At 42.0% G+C, this 16941-nt stretch overlaps 2 protein-coding genes across 2 annotated transcripts in view; one reads left to right on the top strand and one right to left on the bottom strand.

Annotated features, from left to right (window-relative positions):
- LOC310951552 (cryptochrome-1-like) overlaps positions 1–10014 on the top strand; it is a 30651-nt gene extending 20637 nt beyond the window's left edge. Inside the window, exons 10-15 of the mRNA XM_083919832.1 lie at positions 2088–2290; positions 3302–3409; positions 3524–3706; positions 4518–4601; positions 4808–4932; positions 6052–10014. Of these exons, the coding sequence (XP_083775958.1) occupies positions 2088–2290; positions 3302–3409; positions 3524–3706; positions 4518–4601; positions 4808–4932; positions 6052–6072 (724 nt within the window). The 3' untranslated portion in view covers positions 6073–10014. The remainder of the gene's footprint in view (positions 1–2087; positions 2291–3301; positions 3410–3523; positions 3707–4517; positions 4602–4807; positions 4933–6051) is intronic.
- taf13 (TATA-box binding protein associated factor 13) overlaps positions 7977–16941 on the bottom strand; it is a 329277-nt gene continuing 320312 nt past the window's right edge. The window contains exon 3 of the mRNA XM_083919834.1: positions 7977–7989. The gene's annotated coding sequence lies outside the window, so the exon portion shown is untranslated. The remainder of the gene's footprint in view (positions 7990–16941) is intronic.

Here is a 16941-nt window from a genome sequence, read left to right as displayed (position 1 = left end):
CCTGTATTCGTTAGGTAGAGGACTATGCAGCATTCCCCAGAGGGTAGTGAGGAGAGGCCTTGGGCCAGCACGGTTGGCGCCGGTACTCGTTACCCGAGCCCCGCACATGTCCATTTTTTCCAGGTGCCGGGCAAAGCCCCTCATCCGACCCTTTGTGAAATGTTCCGTGGTGATCTGCTTATGTGAATGCAGCCCTGCTGGTTCAGGTGGACCTGGAGCAGTTGCACACACACACACACACACACACACACACACACACACACACACACACACACACACACACACACACATATATATACACTTTATTCTAATACTTTTAATTCTGTCCAGCACACGCATGCATAGTTCAGATGCAGCACTTATAAACAGCATAATGCCCAACCTCTCACAGCTTTACACACACACACACACACACACACACACACTCTGCAGCACCTCCACTCACCACAGACTCCGCCTAACACACTGTAGGACTGCCTGCTACTGTCAGTTCGTGGATCTTCCTGGCAAAAGGGTGGTGGTCCCTTTTGGTGAAATGAGGGGGCCTCCTTGTGGGGCTATCCCAGAGTGTGGTGCTGTGGTTGTCGGGGGAGACTGTCAGTGGGTGGGGTGGGGGTTGAGTTGGGGTGCTGCTGACCATTTAAAAGTCAACCACCATAGTCTTGAGGGACAGGGGGAGCAGGCATGAGCTATTTTCTCAGTCCACCACTGTCTGATCATGGGGGGCAGGGGCTGGGGGGGTGGGGTGGGTGGCTGGAGTTGTGAGGTATAATGGAAGACTTCTGTCATCGAGGAACTTTCACTATTATTTTTAGTAGATTCAGTCATTTTTTTCACTAACATGACCTGAGAAAACAGTGATGTGGACGCTAAGCTTTCAGAAGAATTAAATCTATCAATATTCCCATATGGGGATGAGTATTTTATTTATTTAGTCAAAGGGGAAATCAAAGATAGTTTTCAGTGATACACAAGAAGGAAAAAAGTCTCTCTCAATGGCAGAAGTGTTTGACTATACACCCGCTCTGGTTGGGGGCGTGGGGTGTGGGGGGGGGGTCAATACACTCTGCTTTCTAACAGCGTGTTACAGTATTCGTCTCCTAGCATCTTCAACCCAATCGGCTGTGATTTCTCTAGCGATGGGAAGGTCTCCTTAGAAACGGAAAGCGCCGACCATCATGTGTGTGTCGGTCCACAAGGCCTCACCACCCCACCCCCCACCCCCACCCCCAAACCCAACCTCAGCGTTGCACTGAGCCACCTCCCACAGTTCCACTCGCCCCCCCTCCTCTGTCCTGTCTGCTTCCCCTCCTCAGACTCGGTAAGGTCGGACCAAGCGCAGTAGGTAGGTGGCCTCTCTTTGTCACACGGAGCAAATCCACGACCACCTGAGGAAGAAACAAATAAACAAAAAAAACTTGAGCAGGTTGGAATGAGATGTTGACTTCTCTATCTTTTTGTGTTTTATTGGTTTCATCTCTTGGAGGATCACACTTTTTTGTCTTTGAGGTGTGGCTGCTATCACACCAACTTCGTTTTGTCGCTACCACGTTGTCAACTCATTGTGCACTGTGATGGTAACTCTCTTCAGTGCCAGAATCTCCAAGTCCACACAAGAGTTTCAGACTTGTAAAGGGACTTTGTACTCTGTATCTATTCTCATGTACTGTAGCCATACTGTGCAGTGTTGTGGTTGTTTTGTATCTTCGTTTTGTAGCAGCTATTTTCTATAATATTTGTAAGCATGAAGTGCTGAAGACCAGCATGCTCTTATCAGTTACAGTACAATTGTAACACCAAATGCATCACATAACATAGTGATTCATTTATAATTTAGTGAGGAAAACACCTTTAAAAGTATCTTATCAGATATATATGCATGCTCTTCGATGACAAAATATTTCACAGTTAAGCCTTAAACCTTGCAACTATTGTAAGATATTTTACAAAATGTTGCCCTTCCCCTTTGATAGAGTAACCTTTTGCATCCCTGCACCACTCCTGCCCCCTGATTAAACTCTGTAACCGTCCACCTTCCCTTCAGGTTGACACAAGCCTGCAAATCTAATGTCTCCCTGTGCTTCCAGACGATACTTACCTATCCTCCGAGGTTTCCCAGCCAAGTACATCTATGACCCATGGAACGCCCCTGAGGCTGTACAGGCGGCTGCCAAGTGCGTCATCGGTGTCCATTACCCAAAGCCCATGGTGCACCACGCAGAGGCAAGCCGGCTCAACATCGAGAGGATGAAGCAGATCTACCAGCAACTCAGCCGTTACAGGGGACTGGGTAAGATGTCAAGTCATTCATAACAAAACCGCAGAGCTGTGCCAATTGCCCCCTTGAGGCTGACTAAAAACTAAATGGGTGGATACATGAAAAAATGTAAAACATTCTTATGCCTTTACTAGCAGTGTGGCAAAAGAGCCATGTTGTTACCATAACATCTGGACTTTTGTTGTGGCTCAGCTTGACTTAAAGGGATAGTTCAGCTTTTTTGAAGTGCGTTTGTATGAGGTATCACTGGTCAGTACCTACAGCGGGCTGACATGCTGCTCCATCAGAAATGTCTCCGTCCACACTGCAGGTCTTCATGCACAATTCCAATTTATTGCTCAAATACGATTTTTTGTTCGTCTGTTTACATTACGTCTTTAAAATGTGTCAGATTGCTGAGAACTCACGCTCCTGAAGTGACCCACATGCACCCACCTTCTTCACTGCTGTCCTCCATGTTTGTTTTGATTCTGTTCCTGGCTCCCGCCTGTAGCACACTTTTTTTTCAATCAACTTTATTTGTCATTCATTTATAAAACAGTGCAGCGTGGGTCAGAATGAGGTCAAAGTCACATTAAATGTGACTTGGCTGTTCAGATTGTGGTCGCATTCAAAAAAATCTGATACGTATCTGATTCAGTAGCACAATTAAAAGTGAACTGATTCTGATTCAATCGGACTTGTGCTGTTCACACTGTCAAAAAAAATCAGGAATGGTTCACATATGAGACGGAAAATCAGATTCAGGTCAACTGCAGTGTGAATGTAGCCTAAATGCACAGTAGGGCACATATTCTAGCAGTTATTTTTAACACATCTTAAATGTGATAGCAAAGGAAAAGGTTGATGTCTCTGTGTCACTGCAGGGCAGTGCGGTCAGTACATCCCCACGAACCCTGCCTCCCTCACTGCAGCCAGCACCGCTGACAAAAGTCTGCAAGATGAATGCTGGGAGCTCCATAAAGTTCAATCATCAAAATATGATCCAAGACAGAAAAATGAATATGTGTTTGTGTCTTTCAGGCCTGCTGGCATCAGTGCCGTCCTCCAATGGAAATGGGAATGGAGGAATGATGGCCTACTCTCCTGGAGAGCAGCAGCAGCCAGGGACCAACAACAACAACTCACACTGTAAGTCACTTTTATAATAATGAAGATGTGTCACTTATTTGGTTATGGTTGGTGAAGTCAAATCTACCGCTTGTCAGTCAGTCACAGGTTTTATCTATGTTGTTCTTTTTTCAGTGCCTGGAATGTCAGGGAGCCCCGTTGCAGCAAGTAACAACAGCGGGAGCATCCTCCTCAACTTTCACAATGAAGAAGACATGGGGCCAAGGTGCAGACAGCACCAGCGACTGCAACCGCACCCAGAACAGCAGCAGCAGCAACAACAGCAACAACAACAACAACAGCAAGAGCAACAACATGGTAGGGCATCCCCTCAAGAGTGTTTTCTGACTATTTTACATTCAGTCTTTTATGCATAATGCTGAAATACTCTCCCCGAGAGAATTAACGTATTTTGTTTCAATTACTTTACAGTAGCACAATCTTAAAAGCACATTTAAATTATTATTTTTTAAAATTATAAATCAGGTTGAGTGGCTATATAAATACACAACAGACAGACAGTACATGAACAAATGTTTTTTGAGCATTAAAGGATGTAGACATGTTCTAGTGGAGCCCAAAATACAAGTATGAACTTGAAAATGAGCATAATTTAAGTAGTGTGGTATAAGGAAATACTGTAGCTTCTAGTTGCTACAGTTCGGTCCTTTATTCTCTCTGTAATGACAAAAATGTAATTTCCATTGTGAAATAAGTTCAAACCTATTGTTGTATTTCTTTGAAAATGTATTTAAAAGATTTTTAAAGAACAAACTAAATAATACTCTGACGTGAATACCTACGTAATTCTTTAAAAGTACTAAGTTTGGTACCATACCCTTCTAGTTGCATGTATGTCTGTCTATACCGGCTCACGTTTCACTTGCACTGCCTGAGGTGTCTTGTTTTTACTGGCCAACATTGAAAGCAGCATTTTCGCTTATTCTTGCACATTTAAGACTGCCTTAAATAGAAAAGACTTTATTGTCATTATACAGAATATGGCAAAATCAGGAGCACAAGTCCTGACCGCTGGGTGAAAATGTTATATTCTGATTATATGATACTCACCTTTTGTGCCCTCTCATAATCCACAAAGTCCACAAAGTGTCTGTTTGATGTGTTGCAGGATACCATTCAGTGCCAGACACCAGCCAGACCATCACCAACAGCGCACTCTACCAGTTTGAGTTTGCTGTGCCTCAACACCCAGGTGGGAAACAGACAGATTCTAGATGCTTGTGTCTAGAATTGAATAGAAATGATAGAAACTTTGTCCTGTGTGTGTGAATGCTGCCACAAGAGGGGGCCTCTATTTACACTATATTCGCCAACTTCCCTGTAAAAAGGGAGCTCACAGATGATTCGCCCAAGCTTGACCTCACATTTACTCTCCGTGTGTTTCTGTGTTTCATTCAGGGCTCCTCCATCACAGCAGAGGCAGCATCACAGGAAAGCGGGAGCGAGAGTCGGAACGAGAAGGTTCGGGGGACAAAGACCTGACATCCTGCTCCGTGCATAAGATGCAGAGGCAGAGCTCAGAGGTCAGACTACTGCTCAGTATAATACCTAATGTTGTTCACTTTTATGGCTCAGGTGACATTAAAACTGACAGGATGACTCATTGTGGCATGAAAACACAATGGGGCCTTTTGTTTATGTTCTGTGAACTTTACATATTTTGTCCTTCTATAAACTTAAAGGATAATATGCTTAAGTTTTATAATTGATAACTACAGTGTGTAATTAGATTTTGGTATTTTTAACAGCAGGAAAAATAAGTTCCAGTACTTAAACCACCACACTATCTGCATGCTCAAAAGTACCAGGATGACTTACTTCATCCGGTCAGATTCTGCAGTTTGCAAACCGGTGTGCTTTTCTGGCTATTCTCACCCACAATCCTTTGCACAGCATATATGAGCAAGCAGGTCAAAGTCACAGTGATGTAGTAGAAGTAGTACGACCAAATTATGCATGCCGTATAGTACAGTACGTACTATAAAAGGGCAGCGGCAGTACATACTAAAAGTTTAAATTAAAAGAAAAAATGAGCGGGAAACAGAACATTACCTCAAATTTAGTTGACCGCCATCTTTTCTTCTCTTCTGCACTGAGTTAACCAAATCAGAATGCACCAAACTGATGCATACAAGTACAGAGTACAGTGTTTCCCCCAGAGAAGTTGATAGGCCTGGTGGCAAGTGTCTTTTTTGATGGGAGCGTGCGTGCGTGCGTGCGTGCGTGCGTGCGTGCGTGCGTGCGTGCGTGCGTGCGTGTGTGTGAGAGCCCGCGCGCGTTGCCCTTTATACTTGATAATGAATTATAAATCTGTTTTAAATCCATCCCCACACGTGAAAGTAAGAATGACCTGGAGTCACACGGCTGTTGAGGTGTATAATAAATACTTTTTCATCGTCACACAGTCTATTGGCAGCAGAGTCATCTATGTAAATGTCAGCTTGTTGCCATGCTCACAATAAAAAATGCAAAACAATGGAAAGTATGGAAGGGAGGGTGAAGGAAGAGCGGTCATGTTTCTCAGCTGCTGGAACTGCTCCCAGTAACAATACCATTCTACAAAATTTGGAAAACGAGGTGTGCAAGGCATTCCCTCTTTTCAAACACTCTCTTTTGTGTGTTTCCCTTTTTCTTCCCTGCAGACTACCTTGAGCGGGCGGTGATGATGAGACCGTCAAGATTAGAGTCATCATCGGGCCAGTGGGCGGAGCCAATCCTAGCGTCGCCATCTTATCCTCCACACACACAAACACACACACGTAGGCATGACTGCCTAAGAAACTGCTCTCTGTCTTCACAGCCAGAAATTCCCCCAGAGGTGTAAACACAAAGGTGAAAATGTGACCTTTGACTTCTTTTTCTAGAAGGGCTTGAGTCCGTTGACCTCTGACCTCTTGCAGTTGCGTGCAGAGGACCTCAGAGGAACGTGCAAAGACACAAAACGCCTCAAACTTACAACTCGACAAACAAAACAACAAAAACAAACTACATTATTGTCTTAAAACTGCTGCCACCAGCCTGTGCGAACTCTGAAGCAGCTATATGTGTAAATAGTGTAATATTTAATTGTTTTAAAGCTGCAAATACAAATCCATTAATCACCTTGTCTGCTCTTATACACACCGAAGTAAAAGCAGGCTAATTATACGTCAGAGTTTACAGAGTCGTTGTTGGACTTTTACTAAAGCTTTGTAGTATCCTAGGGTGCTACATCCAAACAGCAAAACCCTGTTCCCCCCACACATTCGTGACCCCTCACTCTCACTCCAGGAATATGTCTTTGTCACAAATGTAATCTTTACATTGGAACAAAAACGTTATTTAAACTGATATTTAATGTTATATTTTTCTAATTAATATGCTAATACGATTTTTAACAACAACAAAAAACAGCCATCCAAAAATCGAAGGACAATTTACTTGTCTTTAAACTGTATTTAAACTTGATTTCACCGGGCCAAAAATGAGATGTCACGGTAACCGCCTGTGAGGGACATATATTCTTCAATATTTTAAAATTGTATAATTTATATTCATTTCTCGGCTTCTGTCACACTAGTTAAAGAGTGTAAATATGAGGTTGCCCTGACATCGACCCCTGCCTAGTAGGCACATGTGATCACTTTGTATCGGCAGCTAAAAACAGGGATTTGTACGGGTTTTTTTTTCAAGAAAGATTTCAAAGACGACAAGCAGTCAGAGCGGCTTGTGTCGTCGCTCTTTAAAACATGTTTACAGTGTGTTGCTGTAGATTAATTAAGAGCCGTTTTTGCGTGTCGCTCTGGCTGTAAAACTGCCTTTTTCAATAGACTGTGGCATTATAGGTAAAAGTGTCCCTGTACATTTTCGTAGTTCTTTATGGGACATTCTACGAGGGGGGACATCGCATCAGTGGTCATGTAGTAAATGTTTACGATTCCCATTAACATGAGTGAAACATGAGCAGGCTCTGTTCTCTATGGATATTGAGAATTCTACTTCTTTTTAATCACTTCATCCTGAGTTTCAAGTGTTCATGTACAGATCGTCTATTGATTTCTTATCAAATTCTTAAATTATTTAAAGTTCCGCTCACAGCTGTTGACCATCAGAGCCCGGGACAATCCTCCCACAGTGTGTCTGTTGACTTTGCCCTTCGAGTCAGTCACATTTTCACCTTCTCTGTTTCCACTCCGTAAATCTTCATAGTTTCTCAAAGATTCTGCCTGCAGAAGAGAAAAACACAAAACAAGAACCTTCGAGTATCTCTGAGGCATTCTTTGCTGTTGGAAAATGTTGAACTTTTTTTTGCTGTGCAACATGTTCAACAACCAAAAAACCACACTGGGGTTCTTTTCGAGAGGATGTGGAGGTCTGTCAAAATACCCTGAGACAGAGACAGTTGGGTGCAGACTCCTCTCAAAGGTGTCACATTTTTTTCTAAAAATTTCTTATAAAAACCAAAAACTTGCTGAAGGAAAAAACAAGTGGAGTCGACACAACAACATCAGCTCCAATGAGCCTAATTCTATGAGCAGAAACCGACATTCCTCAGAAACGAGTAAACCCTCCAGGTTTTCATCAACATAGCGAATGAATAACTGCAGCGAAATGACTACAATCTGATCCATGGATTGACAGCAAACGCATGAGAAGGGTTGCAAAATGGCTGCTGTGAAGTTGTCATTGGAAGGATTGCGTAACAGCATTGGAAATCTAGAGTCGATGTCTTATTTAGGCTCCATCCAGCCTCCACTGTCACCTTTACTTCTGCTGAGATGTCAGTCAAATTGAACCAGAAAATGTATGATCCTCTTGTAAAATACACCCGCCAGCTTCTCCCTGGACACACACACACACACACACACACACACACACACACACACACACACACACACACACACACACACACACACACACACACACACACACACACACACACACACACACACACACACACACACACACACACACACACACGAATTTAACAGATAAATACACCGTGAGCAAATTGAAATGAAAATAATATTTGTTGTGTTTTCATTATATTAAGCTGCTGCCAGTTACACTTCCTGTCGATGTTTCACATTAAAAGCTCTCCAGAGAATGTCGTCCTTACAATCTGGAGCCTTTTTAATGTGCAGATGGAAGAAGTGTTTCGTTTCTTACAAACGACATTAAAATATCGAGACAAACTGGCATAAATCAGTCAAATGCGCACACACACACACACACACACACACACACACACACACACACACACACACACACACACACACACACACACACACACACACACACACACACACACACACACACACACACACACACACACACACACACACACACACACACACAACCCAAACTGAGAAGTTGATTTTTATAGCAAAATGAGGAATAAGAGCATCCCATTACATATTTCTGTTTGTTTGAATACTCATTTCTCCTTATTGGCATAAATGATAATTTCACCCTAAATGCCAAAATGAATGTCAGGTTTCCCGTACAGCTTCTGGTGTAAGATCCCAGAAGCAAGTGACAAATCCAAAACTGTAGACGATTAACTAAAAATTAAGGCTGGGCGACATGACATTATATTCTCAAAGCGATATAAAAATGTATCTGTATATGTTTTTCTTTATTGTTCCTACCACAATATTAAAGAACCAGCAGCCGAACTGCTTATTCGTGATTTACAGAGACCCAGCAATTCCCCCATGAGCATCAACAAGTCGCTCTATCTTCAATAATACTTATTATAGTTATTATATACAGTATTAATCCAGCAATCACACACAGTGGTGACAAAAACCTTCCCTTACAGGCCCCTGAACCCCCACACAGGTGTGTTCAGTTAACTGGTTGATTAAACCTATTCTCTGGACTGTGTGGGTGTGTCTACGGGGATTGATTGACATCTTCCTGAGTCGCCTGTCAGCTTTGTTTCACCTGTTAAGGCGGGACAAAGTACACCTTTATCACTCTTAGTCGTAGACGGACATTTATGAACTCCTAAATCCCCGTCAAATTCTCATCAAAGCCCCGCCCACCTTCAACCCAAGCAGAGGTCTAATCAGCAAGAATAACTGAAAACACCTGTGTGGGTGTTCAGGGGCTTTAAACAGGCAGGGATGTCGGACAGAACCAGCTCTGTGGAGGACAGACATCTGTCTGCACCGGTTGGGAAGGAAGAAAAGGAGAGAGAAAAGACAGACAGACAGATGTCCAGATATATGCAAATTCCAGACACATGAATTCATTGCTTTCTACTGAGATTAGATTCACACAGGATTATACAAAGATAGGCGTTATCGTGTCACATAGACTGTTTATGTATTACCAGAAAACATGCTATATCGTGATATATACGGCGGATTTCGGCCATAACGTCAAGCCTTAGTCTCCAGTGAGGGCCAAAGCACAAAAGACACCGAAAAAAGAAGTCTTTCAGGATGCCTTTACCGATCAATTAAAGAGTTTATATCCCTGAAGTGACTATACAGAATACATTTCCAAATGTTCAATGGCGCTCTCCTGAGAAAGTTCTGGTTTCAGTGGATCCGTGATGAGTCTTGTCCGTGTACAGTACTCGATATTTGTTCATCTGTGACCATACTGCCCTCGTTCAGGAGTAATACAGAGGGTGGGGAAGGGTAGAGGGGTGTTGGGGGGGGGGGGTGATAGGAGTATTGTATTATAATTATGTATGTTCTCAAAAGGATTTGAACATTGATAGTTTTTGTAGCTTTTATCACCATAAAAAAACAAGTTGTACCAGGTTTTTTTTGTTCTCCCTTCTGTGACACGCAGGTGAGAACAGACGCTATCCCTCCTCTCTGTAATAATATGCTCTTTCTGTCTCTCCTTGTGTTGTGAAAGGCTTTTCTTGTGCTTGACCAAGTTCATGACAGGAAATTAAAAATTGTTACAACTTGACACCTTTTCATGCTGTCTTCTTCATTAGTTGGCATTGACTGGCAATAGTTTAACCTTTCCGTCGTTGCCGTCGTATTTTCTCTTCTCTCTTGAGATGCAAGAATGCAGTTGGAGTATATCGAGGTGCTACATTTATACGTCAAGGCACTTGATAAAAGATTTCAGCGTACAAGACACCGGTGTTTCCCCGCTCTAAGTTCCTCCTGAAGCCTCCTCGTCTCCTGGAGGTGTATTAAAGGGATTGGAAAATCTTTTATGATGGCGGAGGGCAGACAACTTCAAGTATTTTTTCTTGTTATGAAATCTCGAAACCTGGAAGTATCTAAAAAAACGTATGTCTGGGGAGAGATTTTAATTTTTATGTTCCTATTTGGCTACACGGTGGTGTAGTGGTTAGCACTGTCGCCTCACAGCAAGAAGGTCACAGGTTCGCATCCCGACCTCGGCCTTTCTGTGCGGAGTTTGCATGTTCTCCCGTGTCTGCGTGGGTTTTCTCCGGGTTCTCCGGTTTCCTCCCACAGTCCAAAGACGTGCATGTGTTAGGTTAATTGATGACTCTAAAAATCACCCGTAGGTGTGAATGGTTGTCTGTCTCTGTTCGTCTCTATGTGCCCTGTGATAGACTGGCGTCCTGTCCAGGGTGTACCCCGCCTTACGTCCGATGTCAGCTGGGATCGGCTCCAGCACCCCCCCGACCCCGGGATAAGCGGTTGAAAAGATGAATGAATGAATGAATGAATGATGTTCCTATTTGAACATGCACACATAGCATGCCAGAGTCTGACTACACTGTTGTCTAGTCTAAGATTAGTCTGGCTTTATCTGAGCATTTCTGTCCTTTCTGAAGTCCTCGGGAACTGTCCTTCCTTTCTTCCTTTCTTTTTTGAGTGACATTAGAATAAGTGTCTAGTAAAAGAAAATGGAATACACGAATAGTTTAATCTAGCTAATAACTAAATATGATCAAAGCTTTGAGAGGTGGGGAGTCTGGTAAGGGCTCACATGCTGGACATGTTGGGAGACGCCAGTGAAGTGGCTGGATTTTGAGTGCTTTACATTAACGTGCTGCGTCTTGTGGGTCTTTTTATAGAAAGCTTTGTCATGTCATAATGTCTGCCCACCAGAAGTGATCAAAACACCCCAGTCTTCTCACAAGGTCTAACAAAGCTTCAGGGCTTTCATTTGCGCAATCACAAATTCTTTCTTTCAAAGTTCTTGAAAATACAAGCGGAGTAATTACCACCCACACTAAAGTGAAACAACTTATGAACAGGCGCATCCAAACAAAATTCATGCTCTTAACTTGTCTTCCTGTCACTGGGGGAAGCAGGACGCTTTCCGCCTGATGCCTCCATTTTGATCTTGGATGCCACTATGGTAGATAAAAACATGATGAAGGGCCCTTTAGGGTTCCCTTCCAGTAGAGAAAACATGATAAAGTGTCTTCTATGCCCTAGATTCTAGGGGGCCAAGCTCAAATGGAGAAAATGTGACGCAGGGGCCTCTAGGATGCCCTTCCAGTAGAGAAAAGTCACGCAGTGCCATCCAGGCTATAAATCATTTAATGGGTTGGTGCCACACCGTACGCAGCTCAAGTCCTTTTTTAATTTTGAAGGATAGAAGAAGAATTACTTTTTATTTATCCCACAAGGGAAATTCAATTTTTTCACTCTGTTATTATTATTATTCAGGTTACACACACACAGGCCCGAAATACACACACATGCACAAACAGGACCTATATACATGCAACTAATGGAGAGATGTCAGAGCGAGGGGGCTGCCAGTGGCTCAGCGCCCTGAGCAGTTGGGGGTTCATTGCATTGCTCAACAGCACCTCGGCAGTGCCCAGGAGATGAGCTGGCACCTCTCCAGCCACCAGTCCACACTCCATTCATTCCATTCACTCGAACCGGCGACCCTCCGGTTCCCAGCCAAGTCACCTATGGACTGAGCTACTCTCGCCCCAAGGCCATCATAAAAGATCTTCCAATTCCTTAAAGTGGAATTCCGTTGTAAAATCATCCCAAGGTCTTTTTCGGCAAATACACTGATCACATACAATTGTTTTTCGTGTAACAACTATAAACAATAAACTGGACTGGACTAAGAACACTGAAGTCCTTTACAAGAAGGGACAGAGCCGCCTCTATTTTCTGAGGAGGCTCCGCTCCTTCAACATCTGTCGGACCATGCTGAGGATGTTTTATGAGTCTGTGGTGGCGAGTGCTTTTATGTTTGCTGTAGTGTGCTGGGGCAGCAGACTGAAGGTTGCAGATGCCAACAGACTCAATAAACTGATCAGAAAGGCCAGTGACATTGTGGGGGTGGAGCTGGACACCTTGGCTGCAGTGTCAGACAGGAGGATGCTGTCGAAGGTGCGGGCGATACTGCAGCATGGCTCTCACCCTCTCCACAACACTCTGGCTGAACTGAGGAGCACCTTCAGCCAGAGACTGATTGCTCCTAAATGCACCACTGAGCGCCACAGGAGGTCATTCTTACCTGTGGCCATTAAACTGTACAACTCATCTCTTTAATTATCGGACTCTTGACTTCTTAAAAACAAAACAAAACAAATATAAATATCTGTTCTCATTTCATTTCATTTGCCATAACAACCTAATTGTACAGTGTATATATCTCAGATCGTATTTTCACACCCACTTCAGATTGTTTACTTGATTGTTTATTATTTATTTGTACTGTATTTTATTGGCTATTTATTAGCTACTTAGATTTATTTTAATTGTATTTTATTTGAGTCTTTACTTTATTTTATTTCTACTTTATTCATCTTTATGGCTTGTTTCTACTGTGCACGGAGCATTGGAACGAAAAAATTTCCCCCCGGGGATCAATAAAGTATTCTGATTCTGATGATTCTGATTCTGATAAACAAAGAAATACTGTATGGAGTCGCTAACAGCCAAATGTGGCTAACAGTGATTAGCACTAAAACGTCTTTTTTAACCACTAATGCTGCTGAAAATAACAGCAAACCTCTGCAGCAGCATGAGAAGAGTCCCTACACAGAAAACAAAGCACCAATGGGCTCCTTCCTTTGGGATTGACTTTGGTAATCCACTTGAATGGACTTTACTATGAGAGGAGCTGGTACAGGGGCCAGTAGATAAGTCTTTAAAACAGTCCAAGTTTGCTGACTTTCTTTTCTTTTTCGGCAGAGAAAAGTGAATTAAAACTGATCAAGTCAATTTCATTCACAAATGGATGACACATTTACCTCAAGGAGTCACCCTCTGTTCTTTTTTGAAGATGAGGAAAGAATTCCCTGAAAAATCTGGAAACAAAAACTCAAGAAGAGCAACTGAAAATGGATCCCTGTCGCTGGACATGCATGTAACAGTTATATGACCTATACTAGCATCATTAAATAACCCTATACACAATTAGGATGACAAAATTATAGATGGATTGTAAACACTGTATGAAGAATATGGATCCAGGAGGATGTTAAGCGTGTCTCCTAACATGTAACCTGAAGAGAGAAAGAGAGAGGCAAGCAGCTGCACCTGTGACAGAAACAAACAGAGGCTTTTTATAAATTCAATTCAATTTAATTCAATTTCAATTGAATTTCAGTCAAAATTATTCTGGTCAGCAAAACCAACTCTGACTTTACATGTGAGGCTCAAATCATGCATTGAGACAGAGACAGATCCACTAGCATGAGAGTAAGCAATTAATGATAAAAGAGGAGTTTAAGTTTTGATTTAAAGGCCTCAGCAGACATCAATTGTCCCCCCCACAATAAAAAATCCCTAAATTATTCAAAATTGAACAAATTTATTTCCAGACTTCACATTCACCACCACCATCAGACTCAATAGAGCACTAACGAAGTCGAAACCAACTTCCCACCAACGACTGTCACTCTAACGACGGGCGTGGGCACTTGGAGCACAAAGGGTCCCAGTGACATCATCGGCCTTGTGAGAGGTTAAATACCTGGATCTCCACACCAGTTAGTTGGACCAGTCCCAGCCTGGTCCTGGTCCTGGTCCTGGTCCAGTCCCAGCCTGGTCCTGGTCCTGGTCCAGTCCCAGCCTGGTCCTGGTCCTGGTCCTGGTCCAGTCCCAGCCTGGTCCTGGTCCTGGTCCTGGTCCTGGTCCAGTCCCAGCCTGGTCAGATGCGTACATGAACTGATGAAGCCTCTTGGATGAGAGGTGAAACGTCTTCCTAGACAAATAACCAAGTCCAGTTGCTTTTGACTGAGATAGTTTTGCGGATAACGACGACCTGGACACATGAGAACATTCACAGGCTTCACATTCTTCACATTTCAGATTCACGTCAAAAAGGAAATGATTGAAATGATGGAAGAAATAATGTATGTCAAACATATTTCTGCCTCCACATCCATCTGTGCTCCACTACAACACAAATGAACCCGTGGTTTCTTATACAGACGCTGATGATCAGCAGGCTTTAAAAAAAGAGATTTATATTTTCATATTCATCCATATCAGTGAATCATGCATAAAGTAGTCCCATAGACTGGGACAAAAGGGAGATGGAGAGAAGGACTGGAGCTGAGTAGACTTTACATGAAGACCCTTAAAATGATGATTTACTAATATAACAGTTAAAATGATGATTTACTACTATAACAGTTAAAATGATGATTTACTAATATAACAGTTAAAATGATGATTTACTAATATAACAGTTAAAATGATGATTTACTAATATAACAGTTAAAATGATGATTTACTAATATAACAGTTCAGTAAAATGATGATTTACTAATATAACAGTTAAAATGATGATTTACTAATATAACAGTTAAAATGGTGATTTACTAATATAACAGTTAAAATGATGATTTACTAATATAACAGTTAAAATGATGATTTACTAATATAACAGTTAAAATGATGATTTACTAATATAACAGTTAAAATTATGATTTACTAATATAACAGTTAAAATGATGATTTACTGATATAACAGTTAAATGATGATTTACTAATATAACAGTTAAAATGATGATTTACTAATATAACAGTTAAAATGATGATTTACTAATATAACAGTTAAAATGATGATTTACTAATATAACAGTTAAAATGATGATTTACTAATATAACAGTTCAGTAAATGATGATTTACTAATATAACAGTTAAAATGATGATTTACTAATATAACAGTTAAAATGATGATTTACTAATATAACAGTTCAGTAAAATGATGATTTACTAATATAACAGTTCAGTAAATGATGATTTACTAATATAACAGTTAAAATGATGATTTACTAATATAACAGTTGAGTAAAATGATGATTTACTAATATAACAGTTAAAATGATGATTTACTAATATAACAGTTCAGTAAATGATCTCATCTCATCTCATCTTCAGCCTCTTATCCGGGGTCGGGTCGCGGGGGCAGCAGCTTTAGCAGGGGACCCCAAACTTCCCTTTCCCGGGCCACATTAACCAGCTCTAACTGGGGGATCCTGAGGCGTTCCCAGGCCAGTGTGGAGATCTAATCTCTCCACCTGGTCCTGGGTCTTCCCCGAGGCCTCCTCCCAGCTGGACGTGCCTGGAACACCTCCCTAGGGAGGCGCCCAGGGTTCATCCTTACCAGATGATCCTGAACCACCTCAACTGGCTCCTTTCAACACAAAGGAGCAGCGGCTCTACTCCGAGTTCCTCACGGATGCTGAACTTCTCCCCCTCTCTCTAAGGGAGACTCCAGACCCCCTCCTGAGGAAACACATTTCGGCCGCTTGTACCCGCAACCTCGTTCTTTCGGTCATGACCCAGCTTTCATGACCACAGGTGAGGGTAGGAACAAAGATTGACCGATAGATCGAGAGCTTTGCCTTCCGGCTCATAAATAAATGCACTTTTGAAAAAACAAAACAAAATGTGTTTTATTTTTAACCATGATCCATGATATTTTATTTGTTCTTCAGAATTATTTATATTGATCAAGTATTTATGATTTATTTAATTTTTTCTTTGATCAATTATAAAGAATAGATTTATACATTTATATGCCAATTTTATTATTTATTTACTTCTTATTTGGCAATATTTTGACCGTTACTTGTGTAACAAGTGGGCTTGTTATCAGTTCCAGAATATATTACGAACTGATTGTTATGTATACAGTATGTGTATTTGTTGAATCTGTGTTTTTCTTGTATGACAGTCAAGCCAGTATCAGTACCTCAAGACAGAGATGTCTCTACTGGAAAAAGAGTATTGACATAGGAAATATAAAAACACAATAAAAACAGAAAATACAACTACCGTAATTTCCGGACTATAAGCCGCTACTTTTTTCCCTCGTTCTGGTCCCTGCGGCTTATACAACGGTGCGGCTTTTCTACGGCTTACGGTAACCAGGGGCGCGCACTACCGAGGATGCGCGAGACCGAGGCAGACATCTGGCGCCAGGTAACGAGAGCAAAACAAAGAGTAGGAGAGCGTCAGCGACAGTTTGCGCAAAGGAAGTGTTCATGCAAACACCCTCAACATGGAAAACAAACGGAGAAGTGCATATGATGCTGCTTTTAAGTTAAAGGCAATCGATCTGGCTGTCAAAGAAGGAAATAGAGCTGCTGCACGTACCTGGTTGGTTA

This window comes from Echiichthys vipera, assembly GCF_963691815.1.
Source record: "Echiichthys vipera genome assembly, chromosome: 9".
In the NCBI taxonomy this organism is placed as follows: Eukaryota; Metazoa; Chordata; class Actinopteri; order Perciformes; family Trachinidae; genus Echiichthys; species Echiichthys vipera.
Note: the sequence above shows the minus strand (reverse complement) of the source record. Positions and strands in the feature narration are given on the sequence as shown.